The sequence below is a fragment of the Lepidothrix coronata genome, unplaced genomic scaffold (genome assembly GCF_001604755.1).
Source record: "Lepidothrix coronata isolate B3197 unplaced genomic scaffold, Lepidothrix_coronata-1.0 Scaffold0, whole genome shotgun sequence".
NCBI classification, from domain to species: Eukaryota; Metazoa; Chordata; class Aves; order Passeriformes; family Pipridae; genus Lepidothrix; species Lepidothrix coronata.
In genome coordinates this window covers 400,041-422,651 of record NW_016690180.1, presented here as the reverse complement: position 1 = coordinate 422,651, position 22,611 = coordinate 400,041, and the positions used below count along the sequence as shown (strand labels likewise).

Genomic DNA, 22,611 nt, shown 5'->3' with positions numbered 1-22,611 from the left:
AATAGTTAATCAAGACAAAGGATTGCTTCTATCTTACATTAATGATTTCTACTGATTTACACTTGGATGGCCTATTAAATGGAGAATATTTCTGATATTACATCTGCAGAGATGCGAAAACCACATATATGAATGAGTGCAATCCATTTGTGATTTTATGGACCCAAAGTTCTCTAGAGAGCATTCCTGAGTGCAGAATTTTATATTTAGACTGCTGAGTTAGCTGAAATATGTGTAATATCACCAGTAGGCAGAGAGCTCCCTATTGACTATGGGCAGAGGAAGGCCCTTGTGCATTGTTTATTTCAGCAAGGATATGAGCTGGCATGGGCCCATGAAGTGAAATGTTGTACAGCTATATTTGTTTTTTGGGATTTTTTACAGGGTATGTGAATAAATGATGTGTGGAGCTGAAAGCTCTCACTCACTGGGAAAGCTTGGCTCTTTTTTCTGAATACATGAATAGAGGTGCATTAGACATGCTTATATTTCTTAATGTGCCTCTGGGAGAAATAAGCTGGTACAGCTATCTTCCTGTGCTCCTCAGTCATAAGTAAACTGGCTCTTTCAGGCTAGCAAAGTGTAGAGCTCAGCTCAGAATCAGGTCTCCAGTATTTTACTATATGTATGGCTGTTTTTCCTGGCTCTTGACAGTGATACTTCATGCTGAATTCCTTCTTTTGTATTTATGTATTTATTTAGTAGCAGATGTTACTTCTGATGACTTATGAGGCAGTATTACAGAGACTGAGCACAATTACTGTGTTTTATAAGTGGGATTATTTCAATCTCACTTCAAAAAAGATCCAGTGTCAAAGCTTAACTCTAAACCACACCTTTAAACTCCTGTGCACATTCACACAAAATAACCACAAATCCAGTGATTGAAGGGGGCTCAACAGCAGTGGCAAGCCCTACATTTGCACACATGCCTTTTGCTCTTTGGGGCTGGCAGCTGAGGTGGAAAAGGTGCTCAGGGGGCTCTGCTTTGCTGGGGCAGAGAGCAATTTCTCCAGCTACTCAGCAACCCAGTTTCTTGCATTGTTCACAAGAGTTCCAACCCAGTAAGAACTACTTCAAAGGCTTTATACAGCTTAAGCTGTGTCTTGCATTTGAAAAGCTTATTTCAACAAAGGCAATGAAGATTAAAGATCTTAAGGCCTTCTAGGCTTTATTATTAATTTACACTGATTTTAAGAAGAGGGAGGGAAAGAGATTGACTCTTCTCTTTCTATTTTCTTTCCTTGACTCCTTAAGACTCTGAACTTGTGTGCAACCAATAACAAAACCCAGACCCTTGCACTTATATTTTGTAACTGTGGTGACTTAAAATTAATAAATCTAATTAATCTAATAAATCAGTTACATTAAAGTATTTGAAGACCATTTACAGACTCAGAGATGAAAAAATCTGTAATCTGGACAAAGCCACAGAGGAAGCTATGAGTGCAAAATGATCCTGTTCTGTTCCCTTATTAAAGTCAATGACATCTTCTCATCGAAAACACTGACCCCATTAACTGCCTAGAACTCAAATTATATAGTATTTGTAGTGAACATTTATGAAAATAATTAAAGAGATGAAGAAATAAAGGAAACCTAAAATAAAAATTGGGAAATGGAATTTAACAAACAAATAGAGAAAAGTGACAATAATTAAAAATAAACAACCCACAGGAGAGGAAGAAGTCTACATCTTCACTGCACGTTATCCTTTTGGACTATTATTTTTCCTATCTTGCAATCAAATGTCTGTATTAGACTTTTGCTCTGGCTCTATACACAAATGTATGTAATGATGAAATAAGTGATTGTTAGCATTCTTAAACATTTTGATATCTCAAGCAAAATGAAAGGAGAAGAGTTCTATAGATATGTTGCAAGTTATATTCACATAATGGAATTTTTACAGCCTATATTTTACACATACTTTTGTAAGAACTTAACACCCCATAGTATAATGGGAGTTCAAATGCTTCTTTGAACTTAATTCACTGACCATCAAGCTACAGAATGTATTAAAATTTTCTAATTCCTCTAAACAATTGGTACTTTTCATTAAACCCTTGTGGCTTTTAGTGTTACCAAAGACTTTGCTAGTTAAAGGTTAGTATGTCACAGTGCATACACAGTACATCAGACACCACTGTTCATACTGACAATTATAAAAAATGGGACTCACCTATAAAGTAGGACAGCAGTATTGCCAGCAGCACTGAGACCCCTACAGCACACAGTGCAGTACATTTCCAGCTACAGTACTTCGAAGACTTCTTGAATTTAAAAGCACTTCTGGATAGAGTGTTCCTAGGTAGTGGCCGAGTAGGAGGGGAATAAACAGAGCCGGATGCCATTGTGTACCCTGGTGTTGCAGTACTGAACAGCGGTGTGGTCCCTGTTCCTGTTTTGAATAGGAAATGCCTGTGAAAGAAAGAGTATATTGTAAAGTATAAAAGTAAATAAAGCTGGGGCATAGGCAATCACACATCTTTTGTTTAATGTTGCCTATTTTTCACAACATCCGATCTACAAAGGGTCATAGAAGCAATAACTTGTCACGACACTCACACATAAAGAGACGCTTTCCTTTAAAGTAAAGACCAAAGCCCCACAAACATTAGTAATACACTGGTATCCAGACAGGAAACAGAACTACCCAAAATACAGTGTAGTAGGGAGGAAGTCTCTCATAGTTTATCTAACAAGTAGGGACAGGCTTTCTGCTGCTATTTATTTGTGTTGGCTTCTGCTACAAACTACAGGGAACTCCATTAAAATGTCAATAATGAGCAATGTGACTACAGTCCACACTACTTATCACAGCTTTCCTGAGTTAAGTACAAGGAAAACAGCAATCTTTCAGTTACAAACTTTTGGCAACTTTGTCAAAAATAGTCAGTTAAAAGATTTTTTTTTTTGTATGTGTCCTAAATAATCAGTTCAGTAATTCACATCTACTCACACATAATCTTACCATAAAAAAATCCGATTATGGATACAGCAGCTAGTTACAGCCTAAGAGAAGTACTCTAAAGAAATATACTTGGTAAGTGCTCAAGAGGAACCACAGCCAGCAACAGATACAAAAAGCAAAAGCTAAAGTTAAGACACACTGTGAGTTAGCAGTAAACGTTTTTTTTCAATTAAAATTTCCAAAGGAAATACTACTCCCTGAGCCTCTCTATGGTAGAATCCTTTAATTTTAGTTCATGCAAGCATAATTATTTTGAAAGAGCCTCTAAGCATGGTATACACTACCTGGAGTTTTTCTCCTCATGCACGTACACAACTCTACAAACAACAAAAACTCAAAGAAAGACCTTTGCACCAGGGGTTTTTCCACCAATCTGTTATGCTGGCAACTCTGTAGCATATGGCTTGGCCTTACCTAATTACAAATGGCAAAATGAATACATTATAGCTAAAAATGGTAAGAAAGCACACTGCGGAGACTTTTGAATTTACCAACCCCCCCAGGTGAACAGAACTAGAGTGGTTTGCATTTTTCAATAGGTAAGAGATGCTCATGAATTGCTGATACCCAGGTCCTCCTGAAGCTAAGTGCATGCCTACACTGTGTTTGCCTATTGCATGTCACCTATACAATTGTGGGTCAGAGGATCTAGCACCAAATGAGCCAGCTGTGGAGGGGAAAAACCTTAGTATGTACACTATGTGGCACTGTGGACTGCTTCTTAGCTGATGGGACTTTCATTCTCTGGGACCCATCCTTGGATCTTTGCATAGCAATAGACCAATTTACACAGATGTAGCAGATTTTTCAGAAATACACTGTAAAGGCATGAAAAATTAATTTGCTCCACTGCAGCATGTGAAAAATACCAGCAGTTGATAAGATTTGTTGTTTGCAGATGACTTTTCTATGGAAGGTTAACAGGTGAACTAGAACATCATGGCATAGGCCCTCTCCTTGAAAATATTTGCATTACAAACATGATTCCATGAAACACGTTACATAGGTTACTTCATTCTGAACAATATTAAACCTGTTGGCAGTAACAACAAAAGGATATGCACTAGATCTACTGATGCACAAGAGCACATCCCAGATTTTTTTGGCTTCTGAATTCTGAGGATTACCACCAATTTCAATAGATAAACACCTGGTGGTTTAAATTCTTCCTAAGAAGGTATTTCATTAAAAGTTGTGACATTTGCTATGTACCAAACACCAAAATAATAATGAGTCCTATGTTAAAAATGTTTTACACCTTACAAAAGCATTACTTTGGTTTTGCAGATTCACAGAATCATGTAAATTCATTAAGTCCTGATAAAGTGTTTTATCCACTTAATCTTTATTGTTCTTTCATTTCTGGCTACATATGGTAAATTATATTTTCAGGTATATTTCACAAAATATGTCTATACAGATCTCAAGAAAATGCCAAACACAAAGGTAGCTGTTTCCCTTTCCATATGCAATGTGTACTGTTTTGGGGACAGAAGGAAAGCCATAGAGTAGGTATAATAATACTCCTCCTAAACATCCGCTTCCATGTTAAAAATAAGAAGCTGCCTGACCAACCTGCAATTTTCACATCCTTCTGTTGCACTGGTAGACTCAACAGACTAAAAATGGAAACTGGCATAATAAGAACACTAGAATGGAACTCCATATGCTTTAGCCCTTAACAAAATAATGCAACAAACAGTCTGATTTTTTCCTTTTGTTATTTTTTTTTTTTCTCTGAGAAAGTGAGAGCTGAGACATTTGCTTTGGTGGAGCACAACATACTGTAATCCATATTCTCAAAGCCTTTGAGGAGTTAGTTCCATAGATAAACGTGGGAGATGAGAGCGGTGGTGTGAACCATCATAGCTCTGACAGTTCATCTCTGGTATCGAAAGAGAATTGTAACTTTTACATGTGAATCACAGAATCGCTTAGGTCGGAAATGACCCTCAAGATCAACGAGTCCAACCATTAACCCTGCACTGCCAAGCCCACCACTAAACCATGCTCCTAAGTGCCACATGTAGATGTCTTCTAAATACCTTCAGGGATGATAGATGACTGAATCACTTCCCTGGGCAGACTGTTCCGCTGCTTTACAACCCTTTCAGGGGAGAAATTTTTCCTAATATCTCATCTAAAGCTCCCCTGGTGCCACTTGAAGCCACTTCTTCTTGTCCTGTGGCTTGTTACTCTTGAGAATGACTGACCCCCACCTTACTACAACCTCCTTTCAGGTAGTTGTAGAGAGCGATAAGATCCCTCAAAGACTAGTCCAGCTTAAACAACCCCAGTTACCTCAGCTGCTCCTTGCAAGACTTTTGCTGCAGACGCTTCACCAGCTTCGTTACCTTTCTCTGGACTTGCTCCCATACCTCCATGTCTTTCTTTTAGTGAGGGGCCCAGAACTGAACACAGGATCCGAGGTGCGGCCTCACCAGTGCTGAGTACACGGGGGCAATCAGTGCCCCAGTCCTGCCGACCACACTATTTCTGATACAAGCCAGGATGCCATTGGCCTTCTTGGGCCCCTGGGCACACTGGTGGCTCACGTTCAGCTGCTGTCGACCAGCACCCCCAGGTCCCTTTCTGCCAGGCAGCTTTCCAGGCACTGTTCTCCCAGTCTGTAGTGCTGCATGGCATTGTTGTGACCCGAGTGCAGAACCCAGCACTTGGCCTTGTTGAACCTCATACCATTGGCCTCGGCCCATCAATCCAGCCTGTCCAGATTCCCCTGTGGAACTTTCCTACCCTCCAGTAGATAAACTCTACCACCCCAGTTGGTGTTTCCGCAAACTTGCTGAGGGTGCACTTGATCTCATCAATAAACCACTGATAAAGATGGTTGAGAAAGAAATTAAACAGGACTGGTCCCAATACTGAGCCACGGGGAGCACCACTTGTGACTGGCCACTAGCTGGATATAACTCCATTCACCACTCTCGGCCTGGCCATTCAGCCAGTTTTCTACCCAGTGCACCTGTCCATGCTGTGATGGACAGTTTCTCCAGGAGAATGTTGTGGGAATTCAGCAGTAGGAATTCAGCAGTGTGTAGTCTTAGGCAGCACACAGCACAGCTCCTCACTTTAAGCTATTCTCTTTTGATTTGATTCCCATGAATACAATTGCAGAGTGGTTGCACTGTCCAGCTTAATGTTGAGGGAAAAATAATGACAGGAAAGCCAGTCTGGCACCTTCTACTGGGTCAAGAAAATTTGTTTGGCTCTCTCTATTTCTTATGTGTGTAGTTACTAACAAAGTTGTCAGAGACTCTCCTGCTACATTAACTCTGAGTGATAAGTATTTAAAGTGTAACGCTATCAGACTTGCACATCTTGTCTGCCTCACTGAGCCATGCCAAACTGTTCCTATGAGACGTTTAGAAGGATATGGTATCTGACAACAAATCCAGGCTGCTTCCAGATAGTGCTGAAATTCTTATGCTCTTGAATTATAATCCATTCACAAATGATTTTAATTATCTAAATATCCATATATCTTGTCATTTCAAACCATGGAACTCAAATAGCTAATTTCTAAAGCCTAAACTGTTTGCACTACTTGACCAGGTACTGACTTATGGGCAATTACACTATATTTCATCTTACAGGGAGCTTATAGCGTTTGGAATGGTGTATCTTCCATTCAAAATTGATCACATAACATGAACTTGCTAGATCTTCATGTAAGCAGCACTTTAAATATTTTATTAAGCTATGGAGTACAAAAATGCTAGTATTTTACAAGACAAGACAGTTCTGTTTTTATTAAATAATTCAACTTTTAAAGCAAATAATATTCTACTTTTATATTTATTCAATATATATTTCTGTCTGCTTATTCAATAGATGTTGCTAATAAAAGGTGCAGTTAATCTTAACATTTTAGTGGGGGGAGTATTTAGTACCTAACAAATCTGAACTACAGATTGAGAGCAAAATACAAAGTTATGTTATAAAACAGTCCTTGGATGCAAAGAGAGCATGGAAGTCCCCTTATTTCACAAATGGAAGGCATTTTATTTAAGTTCCTGTCCTTACAAGAAAGGACAGAAATATGGCATCAAAAGCCTCAAAGGTGTCAGCTCAGAAAACAAGCATATGAATAAGAGTAAAATAATCATGCTTTTAATTTAACTCAGTGCTGGTGTTTAACCAAGCGCTGGTGTGCACTGGCTGACATGCAGATGGCTTCTTCCTTCTCAAGCTTGCGTGGGGTGGGGTTCACATCAAATCAGATTTTCTTTATGCTGCCACATCCTCTGTGGAAAATAAAACTGAAGCACTCTCTACTAAATTCAGTAAATGGGAAAACAGAAGGGATAAAAAAAGTGATAAAAACCATCCACGAGTCTGGCAGAAAGACTAAGTTAACTGAAAACTCTATCTTTAGAGAAATGGAGATAGATTATCAAAATATTTAAGGACAGTAAGACTCAGCCCAGAAGTCCAAACACTTTTGATATAAGATAGCCGTGTGTCCAGCAACAGAAATGTGATTTAAAATAACTTTCTTTACTAAAGGATCTATGATAAGAACTTTTGACCGCCGTTTAGAAGAAAATGGATACTATGCATCAATGAATGCAATATTACATAAACACATCTGGAAGGCCCTAAACTCCAGACTGCCAGAAGCTGAGACATTATATAAATAAACTATGACCAAGCATAAGGGAATATTATGCGTTATTTTATAAATAGACTGGTCTCAATTTGTATAGAGTTACTGCATAATTTTAACATTCCTAATATAATTTTTACATTAGATACATGACTTCTTTTTTTTTAGCTTATGCTGAAATTGCTTCACCTTGCAAAAGATTAATTTCTCCAGTTTTGGGCATCATATATATAGAATACCTTGCATATACTTGAAAGACATGTGAAAGAGCCTACCTTACCATTTCAAGCAACTTTCTTGGCAGTATATTAGTTCTGTTTTAAATTATTTCTTACAGCACCATCCTGCCAATAGAGTGCTGAAGTCCACAGTAAGTATGCCACAATGTATTAAGTCACACAGGACTTCCACAAAATTTGTACTAAATATGGATTTAGTGAATAAGGCCCAGCAAAATTCTATTGAACTTCTCAAAGTATGTCAAAATATAGTTTATCACTCTGCCAGTGAGATTTAAAGGTAGCAATTGTTATGTTGTGCAGCATTATTATTTAGTTGACAACTGCTGTCATAGAACAAAGGTCAATATTGCTAGACCTTATGGATATACAATAACAAAACACTCCTTGTCTTAAGAGCTATAATACCACAGATCCAGAATAAAATTATATTTAGAATATATGCATTTAAAAACCTAAATCCCTCCCTCCTAAATCTTTGAACCTTGTGTATTTTTGTACGCTAACAGCACCTGAAAAATCTGAAGGAGGATAAATCTATCAGTTTGCTCATGTTTCTGAATAGAGAGCTTCCACCAAGACCCACTATGACAAATGTCATAGTGCCACAGCAGTACAGGTTTGCTTGCAGCACTGTCTCCTATACTGTCCTAAATGCAATCTGTTTGGTCAGTTCCATGATGGTGTTAAAGATATGTGGCTCATCAGATCTTTACAGCCCACTACTAGAACACAACTGAGGGAGAACAGCTGTAACACTCAGAAGACATTAGGAATTATCTATGGCCTAGACTTCGGAAGGAGGTCTCTGTCTGAAAAACAGTGTAAGGGGTAGGATTCCCCCAAGCATAATGCAGTGCAATGAGTAAGTTACTTCATTCCAAAAATTGTGGAGAAAGAGAACATCTTATTTGATAGAGAGCAGTTACAGGTACAAAATCTGTGTACAGATACAGATAACTGTACCCAAAAAATCACAAACAGGAATTACTGCAGTAGGGTAGAACACCAGGAACAACACCCTATCTGAAAGTGGCCAGTTCAAAGGTGGGAGTGAATGCCTTCCAGTCTACTTATTCACTAACAGCTCACTCTTCCTCTAAACAGTCCAAAACTCATGCTCTCACTAATGTTCTGTGGCATTTTGTTCTGTAGGCTAAACACGCACTGTATCAAAATATATCTCCCTCTATCAATTTCAATTTCAATTCAACTGATCACTCCCTTGTTCTTGTATAATGAATATGTACTGTTTGCACTGCAATACACAAAAACTATTTTTTATAATACTACTGTTTGATTCACTTTATTTTTAGGGTAAAACATACAAAAGCATTAAGAAGTAATTGCCTAAAGCCAAAAAGCAAAACTTAGGCTTTTTATGGGTCAGCAAAGGCAACTGTGGAGTTGAGGAAAGCTATTTTCAGATACCTGTTGTTTCAGCGCAGAATAAAACAGAAGTGACATTTGGAAGCTGACGGAATAGAAAGTGACTTGAGGAGAGGTGAAAAAGGAAAGAAAAACTACCCCTAATATTTTTTGCATTTGTTTCTTTTACCCTTAGGTATCAAAGGACCCCCAAATATTTAGATACATCTGTAACTGTCTAAAAATTTTTTTCATGTAAGTAACAAGTCCAGTAATCTGTTATATTTGACTCCTCTGTTCTCCTTGCAACTTAAGAAAAACCCTGGACACAAAAGCAATTACCAACAGGAGACCATTGCTGGCTCAAAACATCACTGTACTTTACATGACTGGTCCAGCTAAGGTAGTACCATTCTCTGTAATCACAAATGAAATACTTTACGAAATCAGCACACCAATTTTTACAATGTGGAGCACAGGCTAATCTTCCCCCCAAAAACCAACTCAAATCTGACAGTATCTAACTCTATTAAAAATTATTTATTTGTCTCCAAGGTGTGCTGAATCTGTGGATATTATTACATGAATTAAGACACTTGTAAGCAAGTGCAGGTAAAGTGTCATATGCATTCTGCTAAGGTCCTCAGTCTGTTAGCCTGGATTCACTCCAAGGCACAAATGGTCTACAGCTTAGGCACCTAGAATTAGGAACACATCAATTGCATTCTCCTAAGCCTCCAGAGGTGGAAGAAAATTTTATCAAATCCACTTTGAGTGAATGCAAGTTAAGAGAAATGTAAATTTTAGTGATTTTATGTTTTGGTGACACATTTAGGTCTCAGGACCAATACTTCAGGAGACATGACTTCTCTGCTCAGAATTCAATAGTACTCCTAATGACCTGGGTTTGACGTTTAATATAATGAATGGTATTGTTGAATTTCTGGGAATAAAAACTGTAACTATTCTGTTTTGTAATGAACACAACTGTGATAACTGCTCACCTAAATTAAAAATAAACCACCAGATTTTGCCCTAAAATGGTACCAATTCACAATGCACCTATCTGGAGACAGAAGCAATCTAATTCTGCTTTTCAAAAGCATTAAGGTACCTTCTACAAAAGTCTGGCAGCACCATGAGGCCAGTGTAAGCAAATAAGACATAAGGGTAGCTGCACCTGTATCTTTCTGTTTTTCTGATGCTTCAAATGGGTATAGGTAAGTCAGATAGAATAGACAGGTTTGGAAGCTCTCATTCTCTACCTCAAAGATTTCACCACTGACACATACAGAAATAGGGCATGTCTATCTCTTTGCCATTTCCATACAAAGAAATCAATTAATCTTAAGAAAGTTACTTAAAGAGAGGATGGATATATCCAGCTGCAGTTATTTTAGATTGCTCCAACTTCTCTCATTAAAGCTTTTGTATTAATCTCTCCCTGACTTTCATTAATGCAAACCAGCTGAATTTTTCCCTTCTGGGAATGGGTTATCTTGCTTTTTGTTTGCTAAAAAAAATCCCACCAGATACATTAACTGTCAGAATCAGAAAAAACCATCAACTGTGGAAAAGACAGCGGTCCAAGACTGCAATCAATCGTAGTACTACACCTACTGACTGCTGTGCCCTCTCTCTGCCGACAGACCCTATTCATGCTGGATTGAACTAGGTTCTCTGAGAGAGACCATGACCTTCACCTGCCACCTGACATTAGAGAGCTCTGCCTGGTTCACTAATGGATAGATCACATCAATAAATATGATTCCTTGTACTGAGTTGAGGAAACAGATGGAAAAAAAAGATTAATCTCTGCCGACTGACATTACAGAAGAGATGTAAAAGATAACAGAAATTACTGGCTAGGTCTCATTTGAACTCTGGTTCACTGATGCATGAGATAAGCTTTCCCAGCAGGCTCCAGCAGGAATTGGATTTTTGTTTCTCTGTGAACACTTTATGCCTATGTTCATCTTCTGTTAAGGTTCTTCTGAGACAAAACCTTGTAGCTGGTGGTGTTTGCCCTTAGCATAGGCTTATGACTGACTTCCACAGAAACATCTGGCTACATTTAACATAAATCCAAGGCGTCACAGAAACATGTTACACTGTGAGTTTGTCTTAATTTATTTATTTATTTTGTCTTTATTTATTTATTTATTTTGATTGCAGAATTGCAATCAAAAAATTGCTTAGGAAGAGATAAAAGTGAATTTCCGCTTCCTTGGAGCCAGTATTAATACTATCATAATCCTGGAAAAAGCTCCAAGATCACAACACATGAAATTATGATCAAAGTTTGGTGGAAAGAAAGAAAGAGAAGCGTGCTATTATCCATATGCAAAAACAGAGGAACATCTGTGAGAACTGGAGATAAGCCTCTTCTACCAGCTTATTCAAATGTTTCAGAAAAACACTTTACATATGGTAACAATTCCTTGAATTTGGATGGATTTACACCGAGGACCTGCTTTCTTTACAAACTGAACACTGAAAGCCAAGAAAGAACAAAAGTACTACTAGGGCTGTGTCTTCCTTACTGCTTGTGTGTTCTTTCACATCTGGCCCTGGCAGCCTACTGCTCCACTGCTGGCTGTTGATGGAGAAAGACTGGAGAACTCAGGCATGGTAACATGCAGCTGAAGCTTCAAAGAGCAATTCAGACAAGACAGTATCACAATCTGCTGTGAAAGACACCAAGACATGGTGACTTGAAGGACTGAATACTGAAAAAAGCCTCAAACTTCCTCTTCTTTGGCGTGCAAGAGTAAGTCTTCGTCTGCATTGCCCCTACCTTTTTGGTGGTGCAAGAAAGAATATAGTGTTACAGCGAGCAGAGGGCACCTGTTCTCCTATTATTTATTCCTCCAAATTCAGATTCAAGCTGCTGGTTCTATACCCGAGAGAAGGAGGACTTCTCTTCTGTGATATGTATCACACACAGCACAGGATCAAAAGAACCGATACGATGAGAGGGCGTTGCCAATCCCATTCCTTCGTGCTCCTCTCTGCTATGCTGCACTCTGTGAACATGAACAAGGGGAATAAACAATGCTAAGCCACACTTTGCAGAAGTGCACAGGAGAGTCCAGTGCAAAGAAAGACTCATGTTGGGAAGCAAAGAAACCTAGCCCAGTTTAATTACTCATACTGCTCATTGCAGGATTGTCCCATTACCTACTCTCCAGATGAGAGTGAAACTAAACCTATGTATTGCTGAAAAAATATCAAGTGGTTGTTCTTCTTACAGGCTTCATCTGGGTCTCTTAGAGGACTAGTACTTACAGAGGATTCCATCTACGTTACAGTAAGTGACTTGGTTCTTGATGTTGTTGGTGATGTTCACTTCTGAAGCAGGCAGCAGTTGGAGTGAACTTGACAGCCCCTTACTGCACTTTCTGATATTCACAATATTCATGTTATTGCAGTTCTTCTGTCTCCAAAGGAAGAGAGAGCAGAGGAAAGCATCTGAATTTTGCAGTAAGGACCTGAAATGCACATGTGAGCAGTAAGGATTTATATTACAACTCCTTATCTTGTTCTCTGCTCTTCTTGAATCATATCCCAACCAAGATAGAGACAGGAAAAGTTGTATGTGAGATGAGGCATTTTAACCTTGGCCAGCTCCTGTCTTGAATATTGAATAAGTTAAGCTTTCCAGGTAGAAAATCAAAGAAAGGTAGGGCATAGCTATTCCTCCAATCTTTTTACTAGCCTTGCCATCTTCATAAATTTGAAAGAGAACTTTATGCTCTAACATCTCAAAAGGCACACGGAAACTATTTCAAAAAGAAATATTTTTTAAGAGAGACTCAGAGATGCATTATTTACACAAGGATTAATTCAGAAGTTGGAACAAAGGTTGAAATTTTGTCTGCCCCTGAAAGGCCTGACTGAGCTATTGGACATTTTAAAATAAAAAGCAGTGGGAAGGTAAAGAAGTGAAGTATTATTCTCTCAGTGACTGATAGGATCTCATTCTGCCTCAAGCTGCAAGCAGGCTGAAGATTCCATCATAATGGATCTGTGAACCTTAGCTCACTGAAGTCCATAGCTGTGTTCCTCTTGCAATTCAGAGTCCATGATAACCCGTGATGAACTCTGTGCTGCCACTACTGTGTCATCAGCAGTCACTCACACAGCCAGACTTGTGTCACCACAGCAACAGCACTGTCATAACCTCTGAGTTACAGCCACTACCACCAACTTGGTAACTGTGCACACACATGTGATGCAACTGTTATTCCTATTTTCCATTCCTTTTTGTTCCTTGGTGAAAATGTGAGTACTATGCTTGCATAGTCTCTCATACGCAATATACCAAGTTTCATAGAACCGAGAGACCACCCTTCAGGGATTCAACAAGGCAGAGGATTACATCTTGTGCCCAGAACTTTATCTTTAATGGTACTCATTTCCACACAGGCCTTTTTGGAGCTGGACTTCTCTTTCTGCAATCAGTATTATCAGAGATGTGGCATACAGACACTATACAGTCATCCAGGTCTTTGTTTTGCCATTACATTTGGTATTGTTTCCTCACCTGTTTGAATGTGACAGAAAGAATCTCCAGAATCTGTTAAAATTCCTTTCTGGTTCAACTCGAGCCGCACTTACTGGGATGGCAAACTCAACTGCAGACATGCAACTGTAGAAAGAGGTTACTTTTAATTTTGTAAATTGTGTGCTTGACTTTATGATGTTGATGACAATTTCGTAATACAGTGTTCTTTTGTTCAACTTGTGACTTTTTTAAGAGAGTTTGAAGAAACTTCAGAAATCATATTGAAAGGTTTCCTATCTGCACAGATAGAAAATTTAGTTTGATTATTTCTGGATTCTGTCACTAGTAGAGCGCATGCCAGCAGCCAAGGTCTCTCACCATCTTGAGTCAATCCTATAGGTGATGAGGTGCATGCAATTCAAAAGGACTGCACAAGTAATTACAATCAGTAAAGGACAAGAAATTATCTCAGTTTTCATCCTAGATATTCAGCCTTTGGTCCTCTAGCATTTTATCTATGCACTACCTTGCATAATCAACCAGTCTCAGTTCCTCCTTCTCCTTATGGACTACTCCGTCTACCCATTTGGACACCCACTCCTACCCCTTTTGGGCCCAGTCTTTTTGAGTTTGCTCCTCTCCAGTCTGCACTGCTGACTTCTTCCACTCTTAAGTTTAATTTAGTATGCCCTTATAACAACCTGACCTCCTTTAAACTCAGCTCTCCTGAACTTTTCTGCGAATGGGTAACAAAAATCCCCAACCAACTGCAAAGAATTCCTACTTAAATACAACAGGAAGTTTTAAAACCCCAATCCTGCAAAAATATGAAATTTTCAGAAAACAAGGAGCCTATAGAAGTAGAAAATGCTAGTTAGCTTTATCTATAAGTAATACAAATACAGTCATTCAATGATAGTGAATCCTACATATTTGCAGATTTTGACATCTAAATAACTTGACAGGACTATCAGGTTGGGTAAAACAGACTCCTTACTTCAAACTAAGTTGATTTGTCAACAGATATACTAATATATGTTTACACATTAGAGAAAAGAATAAAGCCAAACAATACATATCATTAAAATATTTTGAGATTTCCAGCTGTCTTATGATAATTAATGCACTGTGCACAAATCTCTCAAAGCTATAAACAACTACTCTTTAGGTCTAGGCCTATGAATCATTAGAATGTCTATGAAAAATGTCTATTTCTATTATCATTCTTAACACTAAAATTGTCAAATTCATCAGATTAATATTCTCCCTGTAAGCCATATAAATGAAGGAATAGTTTATCACAATGTAACACACGCATGACATGAAAACAAAGAAACAAATATATAATGATTCTAGCTGTGACACAGTATGTTAGCGAGGTTGATAAACTGAATCTTCATGCTGATAGCATGTTGTAGTCTCAAATCTATTATGCTTTGGAACTGATGTGTTATCATCTCTGGACAACTTTCACACCAGGAGATGATTCCTGCTACCATAATTTTAAAAATGAAGGGATTACAAACAAGATAAATTTCATTGTATTGTTACCTAAATTAGTATCAACTAAAAGAAATTTCATATTATATAGTCCGTTTGCTAAAATACTTGCATTTGGTGGTTCCATTACAAACTTACAAAGCATAAACAAGGCATGGTTCTATTAACTCCAGCAATTATGCATCTGAATCAGTATTGTATGGTAATTGGTCTACAGGGAACAGTAATATTTGGCTTTGTTATTTTTAATACAGTATGCTTACATTTTGGAAGAAAACAATATATTAGGGTCTTCTGGCAAATATCTGCAATATCTTAGAGTTTGTTGATAATGACTGACTAATTGAATTTAACACACCATTCTCTCCCTGCTGTTGATTGTAAATCGCGACAAAGTGAAAGTTTATGAGTTTTTGGAATAAGCAGTAGATCAATGTACAGTGCCAATATATCTTGAAGATTAATCACTTAATGGGAAGATGCAGATCTCATTTAATCAAATAGCACCTTATCCCTTTTCTAAGTTAGGAGTTACCATTACCAAAACAGATTTCGGACCTGAAGATCTGATTTTTATCATAGTACAAACAAAGGTAAATTTATGATTAACAGGTTTTTATTAAAATTTAGCGTAGTGTGGTGATTAACAGGCTGGAACTCATTAGAAATAGTACTGCTTTAGGGTACTATCATTTTTCAAGGTTTTTTATGTGTCTGTATCAGAAATGAATTATACTGACTTGGCGTAAGAATGGCAAGTTAAGTAGTTATGGAACAGCACTAAAATATAAACTTTATTTAAAGAAATCAAAATATTAATTTATATGTAATTCTCTACTTACAGTTACACATTTATCAGCAGTTGCAATGTCAAATTAACTGGTAAAAAATATTACAGATGAAGTAAATAATTCTGCTTAACTTCTTTGATTGGTCATTCCCTATGCGATATTAATGTTATAATATTTTAAAAGAAACATTTGCTAAGTAGTAAATATATTACAAACTAAGAATCAGATCTGGCAAATGTGTAGTCATACAAATAGTTTGCAACAGCTTGCAGAATCAGGCCATAGAGAATTAATACCATCAATTGCAGTCTTATTGTCTTAAGTGAAAGCAAACAAGATTCAGCAGTCAAAGTTTACCATGTTTTATCTACCATGAGTCAGTAAGACAAATTATTTAAAGCCTGATTTTAAAAATCAGACATAAAGATGAGGAATTCTGTTCCAGATTTTTTTTTACTATTGCAATAATATTTTTTAAAATCACAATTTGTCTTCTGTGTCAACAGTTAGCATCATGCAAACACTTAGAGTCACATACCCATAACTGCTATCGTGATATGTTGGAGAAAACACATCCATCTCTATAAGGCTGTCATGACCATTTGCAAGGACTGCTTGATTTTCTAATTCTCTATACACAAAGATACAAAAAGATGAAATTAGAGATGCAATTTCAAATTAAAGAATGAGATGATCCCACAAAAAAGAATATACTAGTTCTGTTGCATAACTTTCTTTTTCCATGGATGTGCAAAACATAATGTGGGACTCATGTGCCTTCCAGGCTGTCCTCTGAACTAAACATGCTGGATTGTAACCTGAAGGGATTGTAACTACCCAAGGGATTGAAGACTACCATTGGGTGGTCATTACTCTTTGGTGATCCCTTATTTATGTGCAAGTCCTTGGATAAAATTCGTGGCTGCTGCCTGTGGCAAGACAGCCTTAAGGACTGAACAGTGCATAGTGGGGGATGTTGTTTACTTGACGAGGCTGGACCAGAGATGAAGTAATGAAAATGAACTGAGACTAAAAAGCCATTCTCTTGCTGGCTCCTTGGCACAGTCAGACAGCCAGGAATGTGCAGAGGGCTGGCTACCAGAGTGAATGGAGATCTCATGTTCTGCAAACAACAATGCACAGCAGCAGGGGAGGGAAGGAAAGGACCAGAGGTTCTTGTTCTCTCACAGAATAGTGAGAAAAAGAGGGTGGAGAAACAAGGTTATGAACTATTATTTTGTTTAGAACTGCATATTTCTCTTTTCCTATTTAAAACAGGGAATGATTAACATGGGAAAAAAATATTTGCATCCATTCTTACTCCAATGACTGTGTATCTCTAAAGAGAGGAATTATAAACTCAAGGAATATTGTGCAAATACTACTGAATTCTGGACTATCGGTGCTTGCCTAAGAGCCAGGGCAGAAAATACACAGCATGATCAAATTGCAAGTACTCATGGTGACAGCAAGGGATATTTGAGCAGGAAAGATGCCAGAGAGATCAAGCAAAAATCTAAAGTAAGACACTATTGACACCAAAGAAAGCTTATAAGCATATGGACTCAGTGTTTTAGGATTCAAACAGATGCTCAGTGAGAACCCGACTGTAAGAGAATGTCAGAAGAAAACAGAACTTTTTTATTCGACTTTAGTCTTTGAAAACACTATTGGTTCTTTGATTTAATGAACGTGTCTAACATGTGTATATACTGATCCCATAATTATGGCATGTCAATCTTTAAAAATGCATTCATGCTGTCAGCAATCTAAGCAGAGTCCTGTTTCCTCAACTTGCAGACCAGCAATGCGACATGCCCACAGTGATAAAAAGGGTCTTCAGAAGAGCAGGACTTGAATTACAACCCCAGTTTCTCCTTCATTTTGTACCATGCACCTTCTCAGTAGAAGTAACATATCTAATCAAGTCCATGTGTGAAAACCTGGAAGACTTATAAAACAGAACAATTTTGAATTTGATTAAACGAGGCACTGTTTTAGTGGGTGGAATGTGTAAAATAGCTGCTTTGAGCAGACTTTAACCTCCAGCAACCCTGTGCTTTTGCAGACAATCAATCAGTCTTGACCCAAATTGATTTAAAACTTCCCTGGAAACTATCAACACCCCTTTCACACCTTAATCAATATTGAAGGCACTAGCTTCATTGGCAATCCACCCCAATAAAGACATATGGGTATGTTCATCACACTTTAGGGAGTTTCTAAAATCTTCACATTCTAAAATGAAGTTTGAATCAAGCTTGCAAAACAATTTTAAAGTAACACAATTCCAGGAATCGTTTTCTCTGTACCATTTTGAGGTATTCTAGTAGTTTAACTAAATCCCTCAAAATGCTACAATATTTTCCAGCCTTTAAGTATTTCTTCAACCAATTCCCTCTTTCTTCTTGGTAAAATTAGTAGATAAGTAACTGGATATAGTAATGTTCCTACCCACTCTACTTCAAGTGGTAAGAGAAGACTAAGCAGTACCAGCACAAACTAGGAAAAACATTTTAGTTTCTTGGCTAGTTTCTACAAAAAAATTCACAGTTCGTCATACAGAATGCAGCCATCTTTTAAAACAGGAGGTACTTTATACAGCAAATCAAGTAAGGAGAAGCAAAGCTCTTCTTTGATTCACTGACATCTTAGCATAGATTCTGAATAAAGTTATATTATATTCTCAGAGATTTACTCCTTGACTGGAATATGTAAATTTCCCCTTGCCAACAAACTGACCTTAGACGCTCAGTGCCTAAAATTAATGAGATATCACCCAAGAAATGCTTTAAGAGATGTTTATTTTTATCTAAAAATTTACAAGTTCTAACATAGTTTTTCTCTGTGCACCTCTAACATTCACAACTGATTGTGCAGTAGAAAAATTCTGCACATTCAAATATTTAAGAGAAAGCATTTAAAGAAGGGATTTACTAAATATTTTTAAATATCAGTAATTTAGATCCTACTAGAACTCAAAGCCAAGAATGTAACTAATGTTCAAGAAATCATTACTAAAACAAGTAGGAGAATAAAAACTTAAAGATCAATGATAATAAAAAACCTTCTAATTGTAATTACTAAATCATAGCTTATCATATTCAGACACATGATGAGTAGTCATATATTTGCATGACTTTGGCTGTCCAATCAGTAATTCAAAGAACAAAATGCAAAGTTTTTTGATTTCTTCAAAAGTTCATATTGTTCTCTAGTGCTGGCTTCTATAGTAGATATATTGCTTCTATAGCTGAATCTAACTTAACAGCAGGTTCGGGAACAGTCAAATAGTAGAGATCATTAAATGGCCAATAAAAAGGTCCTGCAGTCTGCAGGAAATACTTTCTTACTGTCTTGCTTGGTTTTTAATGTAGATGTTACCGAGCCCAAACAGAGGGAAGATAATTTCTGCCATTGCTCAGTAACATCACTGTCATTTAAAGACAGCATCAAAGATGAAAGAAGCATTCACATAATCCATGTTACAGTTTTAGGTCCTCATAAAATTTTAAGCAAAGAGTCTTTTTATATTTAATAAATTATAAATTGGAATTTCTGTTGGACGTCATTGATCTGTTACCTCACAGTTCATCTATTTTGCCAGTAACAGCAATGCTTTACACAGAAGTATTAACTCTTGTTAATAGAGCCAAACTGGAGTATATTCTATTAAATACACAACTGAATCCAATATTATGAAATACATATTTCAAGGTCACTTCCATTACTACTGCAGAATGACAGGGACTAAAACCATCCTCAGGCTTTGCAAATACATCCCTCTCACCTACATGCACATACACAAAGCCAGCCAATTCACTACCCAGCTATAGATGACTGGGAGCTGTGTGTCATTTTTACGCCACCCATCACCAGTATGAGCCTATAGAGACAGAAAGATAACTGTGCTGTGTATATACGCTGACATTCACATTCTGCACCTCTAAATGGTCATCATATAAGACGGATAAAAAAAAAGGAGAGGGGAGAAAAAAAAAAGTTGATTATGAGCATAAGCTAAAGTATTGTCAAAGAGTAAATAAATGTGTAGGCTAAGAAAAGAATGAAGGAAGAGACCTATTACGAAGTTGTTAACGTAGTTGAAACTGAGCCTAAAAATCACACTCAGTAGGGAACTATAACCAAAAAAGGAAAAATCAATGACAAGCAAGATGGGTTCTTCACCTCCAGAGTTCCAACCAATTGAGACTATAGGAAACACTAGTAGCAGGGTTCTGTCAGTTTTTATGTGAAATTTTTACATTTCAGTTTATTCACAAGTGTTAAAAAACTCAAACACTCAAATATGCTCAGCTTTTCACCAGGAACATTTAAAAGATGAAAAGACTTTACTCTGCAAAAAATATTTGCTCTAAGTTAGAAGTGGCATTCTCATTCAAGTCCTACGTCTTTATAAACACAGTAAACACATATATGACAATAGAAGCAAACATTGAAGACATTACCAGTCTATCTAAGATTAACTAGCATAAGGAAAACATGAACCATCTTTTTTTCACTACAAACTTGTTCTGTAAGAAAATTCTTTCTTTATGTACTAAACATTTTGAGTATGATGGTGAAATCTCTTCAGCAGAATGCTACTCCACAGTGTCTATGACTCATAAGCAATACAGGAGGGCCCAAGAAAACTAAGAAAATGAATAGCCATTCCCAACAGCCTGACAGAGGAGTTGCCTGAAACACTCATGGGGACAAAAACTATCTAAAATAGAATCTTAAGGTTGTGTATGTTTTAAAATAGTCAAAATCAACAAAACATAATTTAAAAGGATTCAAAGAATGAATTGAATAGATTTCACAAATATTTTCAAGAATTACTGTCAACTTCAATATAGTAATAAATGCTCAGTTTGATGACTAAATTGGAATATGATGGCTTTCGTTAATAAAAAATGAGTGCTGATTGTTACATGAGTACTAATTAATCACTGTAGGTAAATTCAGCTCTGTGCCAGTATAGATTTTTTATAGATCATTCCTATACATGTTTTTATAGGTCATTCTGCATCATACATCATTCTGCATCTAAAGAAGCTAGTGTTACCCTTTGTATTAGCTGCTTCTTTCCTAGAGCCAGTTATCAAGAGGGAGGACAAATTTATCATTACACCAGAACTGAGTTCTTTTGTCTCATCATATCCTAGGCATCTGTAAAAAAATACCTAGCCTGACATAAGTATGTCTTTAAAGGTATCAACTATAGGAGTTACAAAGTATTACTGAAAGTTCCTTGACATCTGATCTGTATGACAGTGTACATTTGACACATAACATATCTGGCAAGCAAGAAAAGAAATTTCTTTCAACAGTCAAAAGTCACAGATTACGAACAGGAAGGAAAATACATGTCTGGAAAAATTCATATACTCTCTGAGTCCAATTACTCTGCACTAGGTATGGTAAGGGAGAAGAAAGTCACTGTGGATTTTAGAGAGAGGACAGATTTTTTAATACTGAAAAGTTTTCAGTTTTGTTTGCTGAAAGAAGGGAAGTTTAGCTGCTGGTCAACTTTCATTAAGTTCGATGTTTTCTTTAGAAGTGCCACAGTCTGTAGTAGTACCTAAGTAATTACCTGCTTTCCAGTGGTGCATTACTGCCAAGGACCCAGCTGTCCTGCAGCTGGACTGACTCAGGTGTGGTTTGCAGCTCGGCGGGCAAAGCAGCCGGCGGGGCCGGACTCTGATTCCTCCTATTTGTCAGTGAGTTTCTGTTAAGTGAGGTGATGGATGGGTGATGCTGTGCTGAATGTTGCTTGTGAGAAGGTGGCAAAGGCTGCAGGGTCGACTGGCCTTGGCTATTTGGAGGTTGTTCTAAGAAGAAAGAAAATTAAAGTTCGTTAAAAACATCTCAGCATTTGCTACAACCAAACAGAATGAGAAATTCAACATAATCCTATCATCTAATATATTTGCATATTATTCTATTAGCAGACATTCGGTGACATTCTCCAAGAGCAAGTTTACCCTTGATACACCAAGTCCTAATTAATATACAACAGATGGTAAAATTGCTTTTGGTTTTAATTTGTTTCAGGGTTTTTTTTTTAATCTGGTTTTATTAACACCTACAGAAAATAGCATCTGACAGATCCCCTAATGTGCCTTTAGACTTCAGCTTTTTTTAACAAACCAACCCTGAAATTAAATGGGCAATTTCAGTAGAACACAAAGGTTTTCAAGATGCATATAATCCCTATAATTATTTAATGGAGTTTTTTAAGCTTTATTTAACTGCAATAAATTATTACAAGCTAGTTGCTAAACAGCAGTAGACTACTCTAGTTTAGTGCATTTCAAATAAGACAGAGCTGCACTATGATCTGCTAATAGATGCTAAATATTCTTTAGCAGAAGGTCACTCTGTGAAGCAGATGTTGCTTCATGGATATTTAACAGACTGATTCACATCTGATTACAACGTCAGAAGACTCATATACTTAATGACCGTCACATCCATTAGAACACACACAGAACAGATTTTCCAATTTCACACTATGCAATATAACTACAGTTTGGAGGAAGTCACAGGTGATAAGAGAGTCAGGCCATCAAAACAAAAGGAAATATTATTTGACTTAA

The 22,611-nt window shown here is 37.2% G+C and overlaps 1 protein-coding gene across 13 annotated transcripts in view; it reads right to left on the bottom strand.

Annotated features, from left to right (window-relative positions):
• TENM3 (teneurin transmembrane protein 3) overlaps nucleotides 1-22,611 on the bottom strand; it is a 459,642-nt gene that overhangs the window by 113,127 nt on the left and 323,904 nt on the right. For all 13 annotated transcript variants that reach the window (XM_017827399.1, XM_017827086.1, XM_017827468.1 and 10 more), the window contains 4 exons: nucleotides 21,606-21,843; nucleotides 16,545-16,637; nucleotides 13,755-13,859; nucleotides 2,183-2,421 (listed from right to left, as the gene is read on the bottom strand). In XM_017827399.1, the coding sequence (XP_017682888.1) occupies nucleotides 2,183-2,421; nucleotides 13,755-13,859; nucleotides 16,545-16,637; nucleotides 21,606-21,843 (675 nt within the window). The remainder of the gene's footprint in view (nucleotides 1-2,182; nucleotides 2,422-13,754; nucleotides 13,860-16,544; nucleotides 16,638-21,605; nucleotides 21,844-22,611) is intronic.